Below are 12,003 nucleotides of genomic sequence, written 5' to 3' on the forward strand. Positions count from 1 at the left end.
GAGTATTTCTCAGTTATTCAGCCCATACCGTTAACTATTGGCTGCTGTTCTGGTAGGTTATCAAAGCTTTTTGTGTATTTTAGGTAAAAAGTATATTGTGGGTAATTTCGGACTGCTTATTGTCAGGTAAGTTTTGTCTTCATCAGTGAGAAGTCCTGTCCTTGCCCATTTATCTACCAGTGTGTTTGCCTCTTGCATAATTTCCCTAATCGGATTGGATTTCATAACAGCCAGGTACATTGAGATGTGTCTCTGCCATACTTATCTGATCATTTCTGTCCAATACTACTACATTGGCCCCCTTAACAGCTGGCTTCATCACAATTAGGTAATCACTCCTTAAAAATACCAATGCTTGTCTCTCCCTTAGATAGGTTGTCATATCTAATTGATTGTACACCTGTCATTGTCTATGATTTTAGGAATGTCAAGGGTAACTGCTCTGTGAAAGAATTCAACAGCGTTTTCTGTTCCAAAGAAGGGTGTACATCTTGATTTGTCTCTCATTTCTATATTGGTGACGTGTTTAGGATCTATATCTAGTTAATTCAAAATGTCCAAATCCTTTACAGTCTCAGTCTCAGACTCATCTAAGGACTGCTGCTCTGTTGTAGATTCAAACTAGCCCGCCTTGCCTTCAAATGTTGTGCTGCTTGGCATGAACTACCTTATGTATACGATAACATGGTGTGTCCCCTCTTGCACCCTCGGAAGTTTGAAACACTCTCTTCTATGTCCTTTGTCTTCAAATTGTCATCTAAAAAGGGTGGCATTTCAGGGATCCAGGTACCAACAATTTGGAAAAACCTGCTATGTGATATATGAAAATCCTTTCCCACTAGGCAGTTTGGTGACCAGCATACAGTCTCCCCTGTAAAGATATTGATGAACTACATTGTTTTAATGAACGAACGAACGAACGAACGAACGAACGAACGAACGAACCAATCAATCATCAAATCAATCAATTCTTTGAAATCCAATGTCTTACCTCCACAGTGTGCTGAGCAGGAGGCCATGCCAAGGACATGTCTTTATATCAACATTTGTTACCCTAGTTCCCTCTCTTAACTCTCACCTCTTTTCCTGCAGACCCACCAGAGTTTTCAGTGGCACAGCTCAAGGTAGTGACAGCGGTGGAGCACGGTGCAGTGCAGCTGCCACTCATAGTTTCTGCAAACCCCCCCAAGATCAATTACACCTGGAGCTTCAGAGGGGAGAATCTGATCAGAGGTGAGAGGGGAAGTGAGTGAGTTAACAAGTATTAAGTGAGAGTAGAGCATGCTTTTAAAGTGCTCTCTCCATAACAAAGTTACTCTAGGCACCAATCCTCAAGTGTACTGATGTTTGAATGATTAGATGTTAGCCACTTTAGCCATTACCATGAGAGAGGAGCATCTTCTGTATTTTTGTAAATCTCTGATGGTTATGGCTCATCGCAATCTTGGACTGCAAGTGTTTCGAAGGTAGGAAAGAGAAGCACCTTTTCCTCCTCGAAAGTGTTGGAATCTGGTTTGATGTGAATCCCGGCTGAAGTTAAAGAGGCGATTCTCTGATCTACGTGTTCTGGCAGGGGGTGTGTCAAAGGAATGTTTAGTATATATACATGAAAGAACCAGTGTTTTCCGGCTGCACCCCACTGATGCCATACAAGCAAATCTGAGATAATCAAATGTAGATAGGTCATCTGGGTGGCAGGGAGCCGGAAATCTGAGAAGAACAGCCCTAAAACAAAGCTTATCTTCATTTTGCTTTATTTACCAGCTCACTAGCACCTGGCCACTCAGTTAAATTACCTGAATACTTAATACATTAAGCTCCATTTCCAGGCTGAACCCAGCATAGTCCACATCGCCCCAGGCATCAGATGAGGCCAACAAGCTTCCCTTAAGCACCCGCAACTAGACCTATTATCTACAAGCTCCACTACGAGCCCACCACCTCTACTACGGGCCTGCTACCACTCCTACCTTGCCTTTGAAAAAGACTTTGGTCGAAACGCGCGTCAGCTTTGTGTTTCACTTTTTCCTGGCACAAGATGCCACATGGATCATGTTGTATCTGAACACTAATTGTATCTCAACACTAATTAAAACACCATGCAACACAACTCAAGACTGGACTATCACTAGATCGTATTAACATTCAAGATTGGGCTTTCACTAGATTGTCAGAATTGGCAATTGTTTGCAAATTATGGACTACTAATCCTGCCAGCACCCACACCGAACAAGGTCTTGTCATCCCCCCCAAGCATCAAATCACTCAGGAACCTTTGGAGTTGGTTTCCAGACACGCCATGTGCTAGGCTGCAGGCAAAACCACAACCACCAAGAAATGGTGCGCAGGTTGTCCCGACAATAAATTCCAACTCCCGTTGAAACTTTACTTAATAAATTAACCTTTATTTAACAAGAGAGATTTGATTCCTGCCAATGAGGGAAGTTGGTTAATACAACTTTCTGGTTAATAAAGTTCTGGAAAATATAACTTCTGGTATGTATATTGTGGGTGCGCTTCATGCGGAGCATTTTACATCAAACACATTGACTTAAACCTGATAACATATTCTCTGTAAGCCAGTGGGGAGAGATCTGGGAAATTGCACATACTTTGCATGTTTGAGCTAGCATGAGCTGATGGCAGTCTATAATCTTCAGAAGGGTGTCAGCCAGCAAGGGAGCATCCTAAATAACAACAGTACTGTGGTTCCAAACTAAAATAAATGTCACATGAAGGTCCTATACAAATACAAGACTACAATCACATTATAAAGACAGAAAACACTAATACAAACATTGGCATTCCATCCTCTCATACACAGAATATGCATGCTTTTGGTTGAAAGAGGCAGTCTGGGTATGAAGGCAGGGATACGCCAGTAATTGCCTTTTACAGAAATGTTCGCGTTTTAAGTGTCTGTCTTTAAAAAAGTTAAAGAGTGGGGTCTTAATTGTCACTAGTGCCCATAGAAAAAAGGCCAGGAAGACAGAACTACTGTAGATACCTTAATCTCTTTGTCGGGAGCTGCAATAACGTCTACACTATGCAGCAATAAACTAAACACACATACTTAGTGTAGACTAACCAAAGGATAGTGACAATAAAAATATCAGATGGATTTTGGCAGGTTTAAATGTACCTCTTCCTATCCCATTATCTCCATCCAGATATATCTTTATAATTATTTAAGCAAACTGGCACCAAGCATTGGGCATATAAATGGAAACCTCTTTGTTACCTTCAATGGGGAATTCCTGTATTTTTTTTTTTTAAAAGGTCAATGATTTTGGTTTGGGACATGCTAGCAAGACTTTTCCTGGGGTCAATGGGGGTTGATATTCCACATGAATTCTCTCTGTCATGTATAGACTTCTATCGGTTTTGTTGCAGATTTGGCAACCACACATGGGCTTAACATTTCATTGTTTAGTGAACAGGTGGAGCACTTTCTAATGCATTGCTAGCAACATGTTGCTGGAATGCCAATTACTTCTGCCCAGCATCAAGTATACATAGCTGTCTAATATGTGGTTGTTGATGCATTCAGTTAAACACCCGAAGGCTGGCAGGCACAATTGAGTACAATCCCACCAACACCAGTTTTTAAATCACAGTGTGCTATCTGAAAGCGAGACTGTTAAGCAGATCTAAGTTTCATGGTAGAATCCATTTACTCGAGCTCCTAAAATAAAAAAATAAAACAACTGGCAGATTCTCCCTAGCAAATAGGAATCTGTTATAGTTGCTCTCATTAAAAGGAAACCCGTATCCAGATTATTGGAACTTTGCCCTTCTGTCAAACATGTAGAAAATCAATTTACCACTAATCCTACTACTCGGATAATAGGGAGCAGAGTGGACAGTGTTTGCCCCAATCCATTTTATCTGAAGGTGTTTCTACTAAAGCAAAAACAAAACAATCTGGTTCATTTTTACACCAGTGTGAACGCTTTTAAACAATATGGACCGGCACAAAACCAGCTTCTCCCACTCTGCATTGCCTATGTGGAAAGATTGGTGCTATAAGCATTTGCTTAATGTTTAGCACTGGTGTAAAGGTTAGCTACTCTGACTCCAGCTTGTAATTCATGGGCTAACAGCCTGCACATATTTGATAAGGTTCAAACACTGTTCTTGGGCACAGTAGATTTGATCAAATCTGTGTGATGTGTCTGCATTGGTTAGAAATGGCATCTCAAAGCCACAGTTGAGGATGGGTAAAGGTCTCATATCTTGCCAAGGTCAGAGGTGACAAAAGAGATCATTTTAAATGGAGCTAAAATTGGAAGCTTAGACGAGAGAAACAGTGAAATGTGCCTGTGCCCGCTTGATCGTAGGTGGGCAGGAGTGCGGCCCCTACAGGTGGAGTTGAGGACAGCAGATCAGCGATGAAAGTGGGATATCCTTACAGCACAGGATACAGAGAGACAGGGAGCCCGAAAAGGGGACATATGGAAGCAGGAATTAAGATGACAGATATGAAAGGGAAGGAAATCGATATGAAGGGATGCTGAAAAGGAATTACGAGAAAAAGAAAAAGTGCAATTGAAGGAACTGAAACAACAAAAGAAGTATAGGAATACAAAATATGAAAAATATACAACAAGGAAGAAAACGTATAGTAGTGTATGTATAGATAACATGTGTGATGGAGAGATGGGAATAATTCAGAGCAAGAATGGGTGAGAGCATTGGACAAAGTAGTGGTCGCTATCAGCTGGAGTTATTACTCAACTGCACTTAAAAGAGGCACTATTTAGTTATGTCAAATTCAGTGGCGCTAACGCCACTTATCCGATAAAAACATTGCTCTCAGAAAAGAGAGAAGGATGTATGAGAAGCAAAATATCTGGTTGACATGGTAACTTCAAAAGCTGTGACATGTCATGGAAAAAGCACAATTCGCTATATGATTTTGACCTTTCGCCATGTACACCAATGAGCATGTGTTTTACAATGAATGTGCCAATCGGGACTTCCATTTGAAAGAGCATATGCTTTCATGTCCTTACTCTACTGTGTGAGATGCAGAGTTATCCTTCCTTTGCAGGAAGGTTAACCACAGGAGTCGTTGACTGTCGAGCTGGATTTCTTTACCTGTCCAGACTGGCCCCACTATGTTCTTTCATCCTCTGTGTTCCTCTGCCTCACTCACTTGGCGTCAGTTGAGCATAGACACATCCCAAGCTGGCTCAAGCATGAGACCCATAAGGACATGCCCATGCTTTGAAGATGGCGGAGAACCCCCTGCCTCGCTTGCCAAACTGCCTGCTGCCTGGTACCCGCAGCTGTCTCCCACCACTAACACTGGTGTAACAGGGGCCCCCGTAACCCCCGCGGTGCGGGGGGCCCGCCAGCAAATGTCCTGGGAGGGGGCCCCACTTGTAGAAAAAAAAAGATTTCTTTTTTTTTCGCTAATATTTTTTTTTTCTTTTTTAATTCCCTCTGCATTCATGAAGAAATTATTTCTCTAACAGAAATAATGTCTTTATGAAGGCAGAGTGACTACAAAAAGAAACTTTCTTTTTGAAGTCTGAGGGCTGCGCCCTCCAAATGGCATGGAAGACACTACGCTGGAGGCCTCCATGTCATGTGGTGGGGGGCGCCCTATGACTTCAAAAATAATTTTTTTATTTTTGAAGTCACTCTACCTTCACAAAGAAATTATTTCTGTTATGGTTCCGTCCTTAATGGAAATAATTTCTTTATGAAGTCAGAGTGACTTCTAAAAGAAACGATGGGCCTCATTGCGGGTTTGGCGGTAACCGTGCCGGTGCTAAAAGCAGGGTGCGCTGGACCCGTAATAATTTACCGGCGCCAGATTAAAACCCCGGCGGCCTGGGAAGTCAGGTGCTGGCAACTGGTAAGTCCCCATTTCCATAAAGTCCTATCAGACTCTATGGGAATGGGGACCACAAAAGCACGAGCACTGTTAATAACGGTGCCAGTGCTTCAGTGAAAACTATGCGGGTGGGTGCCGTTCTGCCCGGCAGGTGTGACCTGCCGGGCAGGACGGCAACTGCCAGCAGAGCTGTAATATGCCGGCCCGGAAACAACAGTGCTGGTAATGTATGTGTGGGTGGCTGGGTCTGTGTGCCTGTATTGTGAAAGGGTGCACATGTAAATCTACGGGTGGCTGACTGGGTGTGCCTGTATGGTGAAAGGGTGCACAATTAAATGTATGGATGGATGCCTGAGTGTGCCAGTATGTTGAAAGAATGCACAGTTAAATGTATGGATGGCTGGGTGTGCATGTGTCTATATGGTGAATGGTGTGTGTGCTTGCGTTCAGGGGCGCAACAAAACCTACATTTTGGAAGCTAACCCTTCAAATGTTGGGAGAGGCGCTAACTTCATAGGAGGTGGGGGAGGGGCACACTTATTTGTTTGGGGCATCTAATTTCTTTACGCATTTTAATGAGACTATTCTAGTACAGCTTCAATGTTACAAGCAGTTAACTCTCTCCTTTAAGGTTTAAAGCACCCACTTATGGACTGCTGCGAGAATGAGTGGTCTCCTGTTCCCTGTCTACCCTTCCAATCACTCCCCTGGCATTCAAGTATTAAATCCACATCATGATTTCAATTGCCTAAAAAATTTGGCATTTCAATGCAGGTACTAACAGTGAAATGCTTTGTTAGTAATTGCTGGGTTCTTGTTAACAGCGAGACCCAGGTGCCGTTTACCATCTGTGTCCTGTTCTGTCTGGCAACTGCTCTGAAGGTCAGCCAGGTCGAGTCAACATAGCCCAACATTTCAGGGGGGGAGTGCTGAATCCCAGTCAACTCAATGGTGCTGCACCAATTCTTGTGTTTAATGCCTGTATTACTTATTGGTATTCCTATCCCTATTCTTCCTCGTCCCAATGTGTATGAGACAGTACTTGTGTATAAAGCATTCATACACAAGAACTGGGATGAGGTAGAGGTACATGGAGGTAATGCCTGACTTATCTACCTGCAATCTTCATTACTCCTAGTCCCACTCTTCCTCATCCCAGTACTTACCTATGAGGCAAGGAGCCTCAACCGTAAGCTCTGTGACAAGGAAGAGGGACATGGAAGCAATTCTGGTCCAAGGAGCTGATTTTTGGAGGTTGGGGTGGGAGGTAAAGGGAATGTGTGGGGGGGCAGGAGTGTACGACAAATCATAATGGCTGTCCATGCCCAGGCTAAGCAGGCATGATATGTGGTATTAGTGGCTAGAGAGGCATTTTGGTACAGCCAGTCTAGTCATTCCTCAGTGTGGTATGACTTTTTTTTTTAACTGGGTAGTTCTGATAAAGTAGTCCTGCTAAGTGAATTGCCTGGCTAGACTGCCATTTGGGTGCTGCCAGTCTAGCCGTTTCTTACTGCGGCATTGTATATTTTTCTGGGCATATATGATCAAATGATATGATATAAGTCATTTATAATGCGCCTGCACACAAGTGTTTCTAGGCGCGACAAGACAAAGGAGGGAAGATAGAGGGAGGACAAGACAAACGATCTTACTAAGCCTTGTGTCATTCAGATTGTGCAAGTGCGAGAACGAGAAGTGCAAGGGGAAAGGGAGGGGGGAAGTGCAAGGGAGAGGGTAGGGAAAAACAGGGCAACAATGCTGTGAGTAAGTGCAGCCAGGGCAGCGCGGCTCTGGGTAGGGCCTGTAGGGTTACAGTTGCAGCCACTTAGTGCATGGTGGGGCGAGAGGCAGTGCAAGGGTGACTGATCAAGAAAGAGTCTGGACTCAGTGAGACACTGAGGGTAGCCAAGCAACCAGTCGGTATAGCAGACAGGTAGGTCAGGTAGGCCAGCAAGGGAGGGAGAGAGAGAAAGCAGAGGAGAAGAGGAAAGATTTGAGCTGCTTCCAGAACTTCGGGTGGTCCGGCTCAAGTTTGAGAGAGGCAGGGAGGCTATTGCAGAGGGAGGCACCTGCAGAAGAGAGAGGTCTACCCCCCACTCTCTACCTGGAGAAGTGTCTAACCCTTAGAGAGTTGTAGGTAGCTGAGCAAAGGACTTGAGAAGGAAGATATTTTGGAAGAGAGCGTTGGATGTAGTGCGGGTCCCGGGCCTACAAAGCCTTGTGGACAATGCAAAGGGTCTTGAACTTGATACTTGCAGCAACTGGGAGCCAGTGGAGAGATTTCAGGGCTGGAGAGATATGATCCCTGGGCTTGAAGCCAAGGATAAGTCTTGCAGTCCTGTTCTGGATTAGTTGCAGAGGCTGGAGTGTAGAGGAAGGCAGATTGATGGTCATGGAGACAACCAACAGATTCCGTGTGGAGAGTAAGCTGGGAGATGGCCAGCTTTTCCGACAGTTTGCCCAGGAAAGGGGTTATGGAGATTGGGCGATAGTTTGCCGGGCAGGCAGGATCAGCAGACGGCTTCTTGAGGAGTGGGTGCATAAGGGAGTGCTTAACGGGAGAGGGGAACGATCCAGTGGCGAAAGAGTGATTACAGAAATCAGTCAAGGCTGGAGCAAGGGTGTCAATATGGTTCTTGACGGTTCTGGTGGAGCAGGAGAGCACCTGTTCTCTCCTGTATCTAGAAACCTTGTCAGGTGTTGTCAGAGAGAAAGAGGAGAAAGGAGGAAGAGAGGTAGAGATGGCCAAAGGGGGACCGAAAGAGGAAGAGGGAGAGAAAGAGGAGATGGGGGACAGGATGTCCTGAGTTTTAGCGCAGAAGTGAGATTACAGAGCCATACAGAGTGCCTGGGAGGGAACAGGAGAGGTAAAGACCGCAACAGGATTGACAAGTTCCTTTCAGATTTGAAAGAGTTTGGCCGTGTTGTTAGAGGCCACAGAGAAACGAGCTTGAATGTGTGTTCTCTTCTTGAGTGTTATTGCTTTGACTGGTATTTTGGTGTAACCAGTCTAGATATGTCTAAATGTGGTCTGTCAAGCTTTACATATTGTTATTACGTGTCTACAGTGGTCTACATTGTGCAGCCAGTTGGACATGTTTTCATTGTGGCATGGCATTTTTAATAGCAAAGCATTAATGTTCCTGTGCACTGTTGGTGACTTGCATCTATTGTATTGGTGTTACCCTACAAAACAATTGCAAACACTCTGGCTTTTTAGCCAAATTTTCTCAGAAAGCGTGCTGTATATTATATTAAAACACATATGTATATCTTTCTCCTAGTGCAGTGTGCGGCATATCCCTTCAGCAGCATGTTTGTGCGTTTTGCGCAAGTGTGATAATCTAGGCAGGCACAGAGTGTGGTGCGACCCTTGATTTGTTGCTGAGTTTGGGGGGGGCCCTCAGCATGCATGGCTCGCAGGGGGGCCCCCACATTTTGTGTTACGCCACTGGCCACTAACTCTGTCTCACAGGCTTTGAAGTACCCTGCAACCGCCTTGATGCTGTCAAGCACCTAGAAGCTTTGTTTGACAAATACTGGATGTGAACTTTAATGAGCCTTGCTGTAGTGGGATGTAATGAGGAATCAGTGACACTAGAGGTTTCCCAGGGCATCCGCGGTGTCTTCCACTAAATCCTTTGGCAACCGGTAAGATGGGCTCTCTGTGGATGATTCAAGTTGCACATTGGGCTCAGGTGTATATGGAGTTGCCATTGCTAGCATTGTTGGTCTCATGGGCAGTGTTGCAGCTCCACTAGTGGCACCCAATCGATGGGTTTTGCAATGAAGGACTGAAAGAGGAAGTGGTAGTGCCTGCGGAAATGGTTTCATTCTCGTATGTCATTTCCTATTTCTGGGAAGCATTTTGTTTGGAATCCAGCCAGTAAGCCCTTGAATTATGCTTTGTCTGCTGCATGAAGATGTTTTCTTCATGTTGAATCAGCATAGAAATGCCATGCTTGTGTTTGGATCAGAGCGGCCTTGGGGGTATTCTGTGAGAACTCAAGGCGTCACGTGGGGCTCCTGAGCAGAGAATGCACTTATCTAAAATGGAAGCCCCGTATGTTTCATGGAGATGAGTCAAGAGGTTCCCTTGCTAACGTTGCATTATACCGCGAAGGGCTTGCTTGCCTTGGGAGGTTCCTGTTGGCACCGAAATGAGCTTTTAAACGTGGGAGAGATATCAATTTAGCTATCTGATCAACTTTAAATGAACCCACCATGACGCAGTTACAGTCCTCGTGCACTTGCACAGGCCCTCCAATTCCGAAGCATTTGACATTCCCAAACTGCCGGGCTAGTACAGATTTGGAAATCCTTTTTACATGTTACACTCTATTGTGTAAATAAGCAAGTTAGTTCAGTTGTCTGCGTCTGTTCAACGCTTGTGCACTTGAAAGGTTCCACGGATCACCGATAGAAGAATACCACAAATGCGTGATAATGAACCAATATTAGCTCTGTATCTCTAAGGTCCTGCATCAAAAACATTGCCAGTGTATGTATGTTTTCACCCTGACTCCCAAATGCCTTCCCAAGGCTTTCTAGGACTGGTGTTATTTACTTTTCTAAGCTCCAGTCCTTTTGGTGAAAGTGCTTGATAGCAATCAAGGGGCCGGGTTGAAACACCGACGACTCCTGATGACATTTTCACTGGCGACATTGTCAGTGAATACCTTCTGTAGCTATTTGGAGATAGATAAATATCCATAATGAATACTCATTAAGAGCCTTGCAGAACTGCGGCCGGGAGGATAGTTCGGGGGCAATGTGCTCATCTTGGTAACAAGGCAACACAGAACAACACAGATTCGAACCCCGGACCTGCAGAGTATGGTCCTGCCATGTGACTTGTGACTGATTCGAACCCCGGACCTGCAGAGTATGGTCCTGCCATGTCCCTTGTGACTGTCTTTTTTTAATATAATGGTTTTGTAGCACAGGTCCCCAGTGTGGAGTGTGTTATAAAAGATTAATTAATTAGATCAGATCAACTAAAGCTCTATTGTTATTTTTGGGTAGCTAGGAATAGCACCTGGGTGCAGATACCCTCCTTAAGCAAATAGTGCTTGATTAGTACACATCAAGGGTGCAGGCATTATGCATAAGGATATTAATTAATCACATAATGTAGTACCAACCATAACTATGACATCCCACATTACTATTGAGAAGTGTGTCTTTGTACAAGCATGGGGTACATGCACCATCAAAAAAACAATTCTTGAGAGTGTGTGTGTGCGCATAGTGGACAGGCGTGTATGACATTATGAAATGTTTAAAGACTGCATAATGAGCTTGGACGGGAAGTTGTTTCACATGGGCCTCCCTAAAGCATACCCATGGCTTACACCTCATTGTGAAAGCATGCACCAGTGCTGTATGCATTAGCTTCTGTGCGTAGCATATTCCTTGGGTGGTTTTTTTCTTGTCCTCCCTCTGTCTTCCCTCCCTTGTCTTGTCGCGCTTAGAAATACTTGTGTACAGGCACGTTATAAATGACTTATCATATCATAGCATATCATTGCTCAAACAAGGGGCTGGCCTGATTGCTAATGGTGGACATGGCATGTTTCTCTTCCAGAGGGGGCTCCCCGACACCACCTACGTGATGGAGGGACACTGGAGATCTGGAACCTGACACGAGCGGACGCCGGAGACTACAAGATTCACTGCAAAAACGTAGAGGGCCAAAACGAGACCAGCATCAAACTGGATGTCCAGTGTAAGTCACAAGGGAATTGTAGCGCTTCCCTGCTGGAACACACCAATGACTCAACTGGGGAAATGGTCTCCTGTGTAAAATCACCCCCCAGACGCCTCCCCCCGCCCTCCTGGAGAAATGGCTTAAATGAAGGTCACCTCACTGGCCAACCATATGGCGCCTCGTGAAAACACAATTGTGACCACCCACATATGGCCCCACACGGGTAACAAAACTCCTCAAAGTGTAATAGGGTCCTCCCATTAATAATGCTTCATTTGAGTATGTAAGGCTGATATTTGAGAGTTGGATTAATCATTTTGTCCTTGAGGGAAAAGTAAACCCCTGATTTACTTAATGTTTACTTTGTGTTAACATGTTGGAAGACACTCCAGATTAAAGTTTGAGTGGGACCCCTTTGAGTTACTCATGCTGAGTGTGTGTGTGTGCT

General features: G+C 44.5%; 1 protein-coding gene across 2 annotated transcripts in view; it reads left to right on the top strand.

Moving 5' to 3' along the window:
* Nucleotides 1-12,003, top strand: part of NPHS1 (NPHS1 adhesion molecule, nephrin) — a 494,360-nt gene that overhangs the window by 364,844 nt on the left and 117,513 nt on the right. For both annotated transcript variants that reach the window (XM_069604883.1, XM_069604882.1), the window contains 2 exons: nt 1,093-1,233; nt 11,433-11,573. In XM_069604883.1, coding sequence (XP_069460984.1) covers nt 1,093-1,233; nt 11,433-11,573 — 282 coding nt within the window. The remainder of the gene's footprint in view (nt 1-1,092; nt 1,234-11,432; nt 11,574-12,003) is intronic.

The sequence above is a fragment of the Ambystoma mexicanum genome, chromosome 1p (assembly GCF_040938575.1).
Source record: "Ambystoma mexicanum isolate Mex_15411 chromosome 1p, UKY_AmexF1_1, whole genome shotgun sequence".
In the NCBI taxonomy this organism is placed as follows: Eukaryota; Metazoa; Chordata; class Amphibia; order Caudata; family Ambystomatidae; genus Ambystoma; species Ambystoma mexicanum.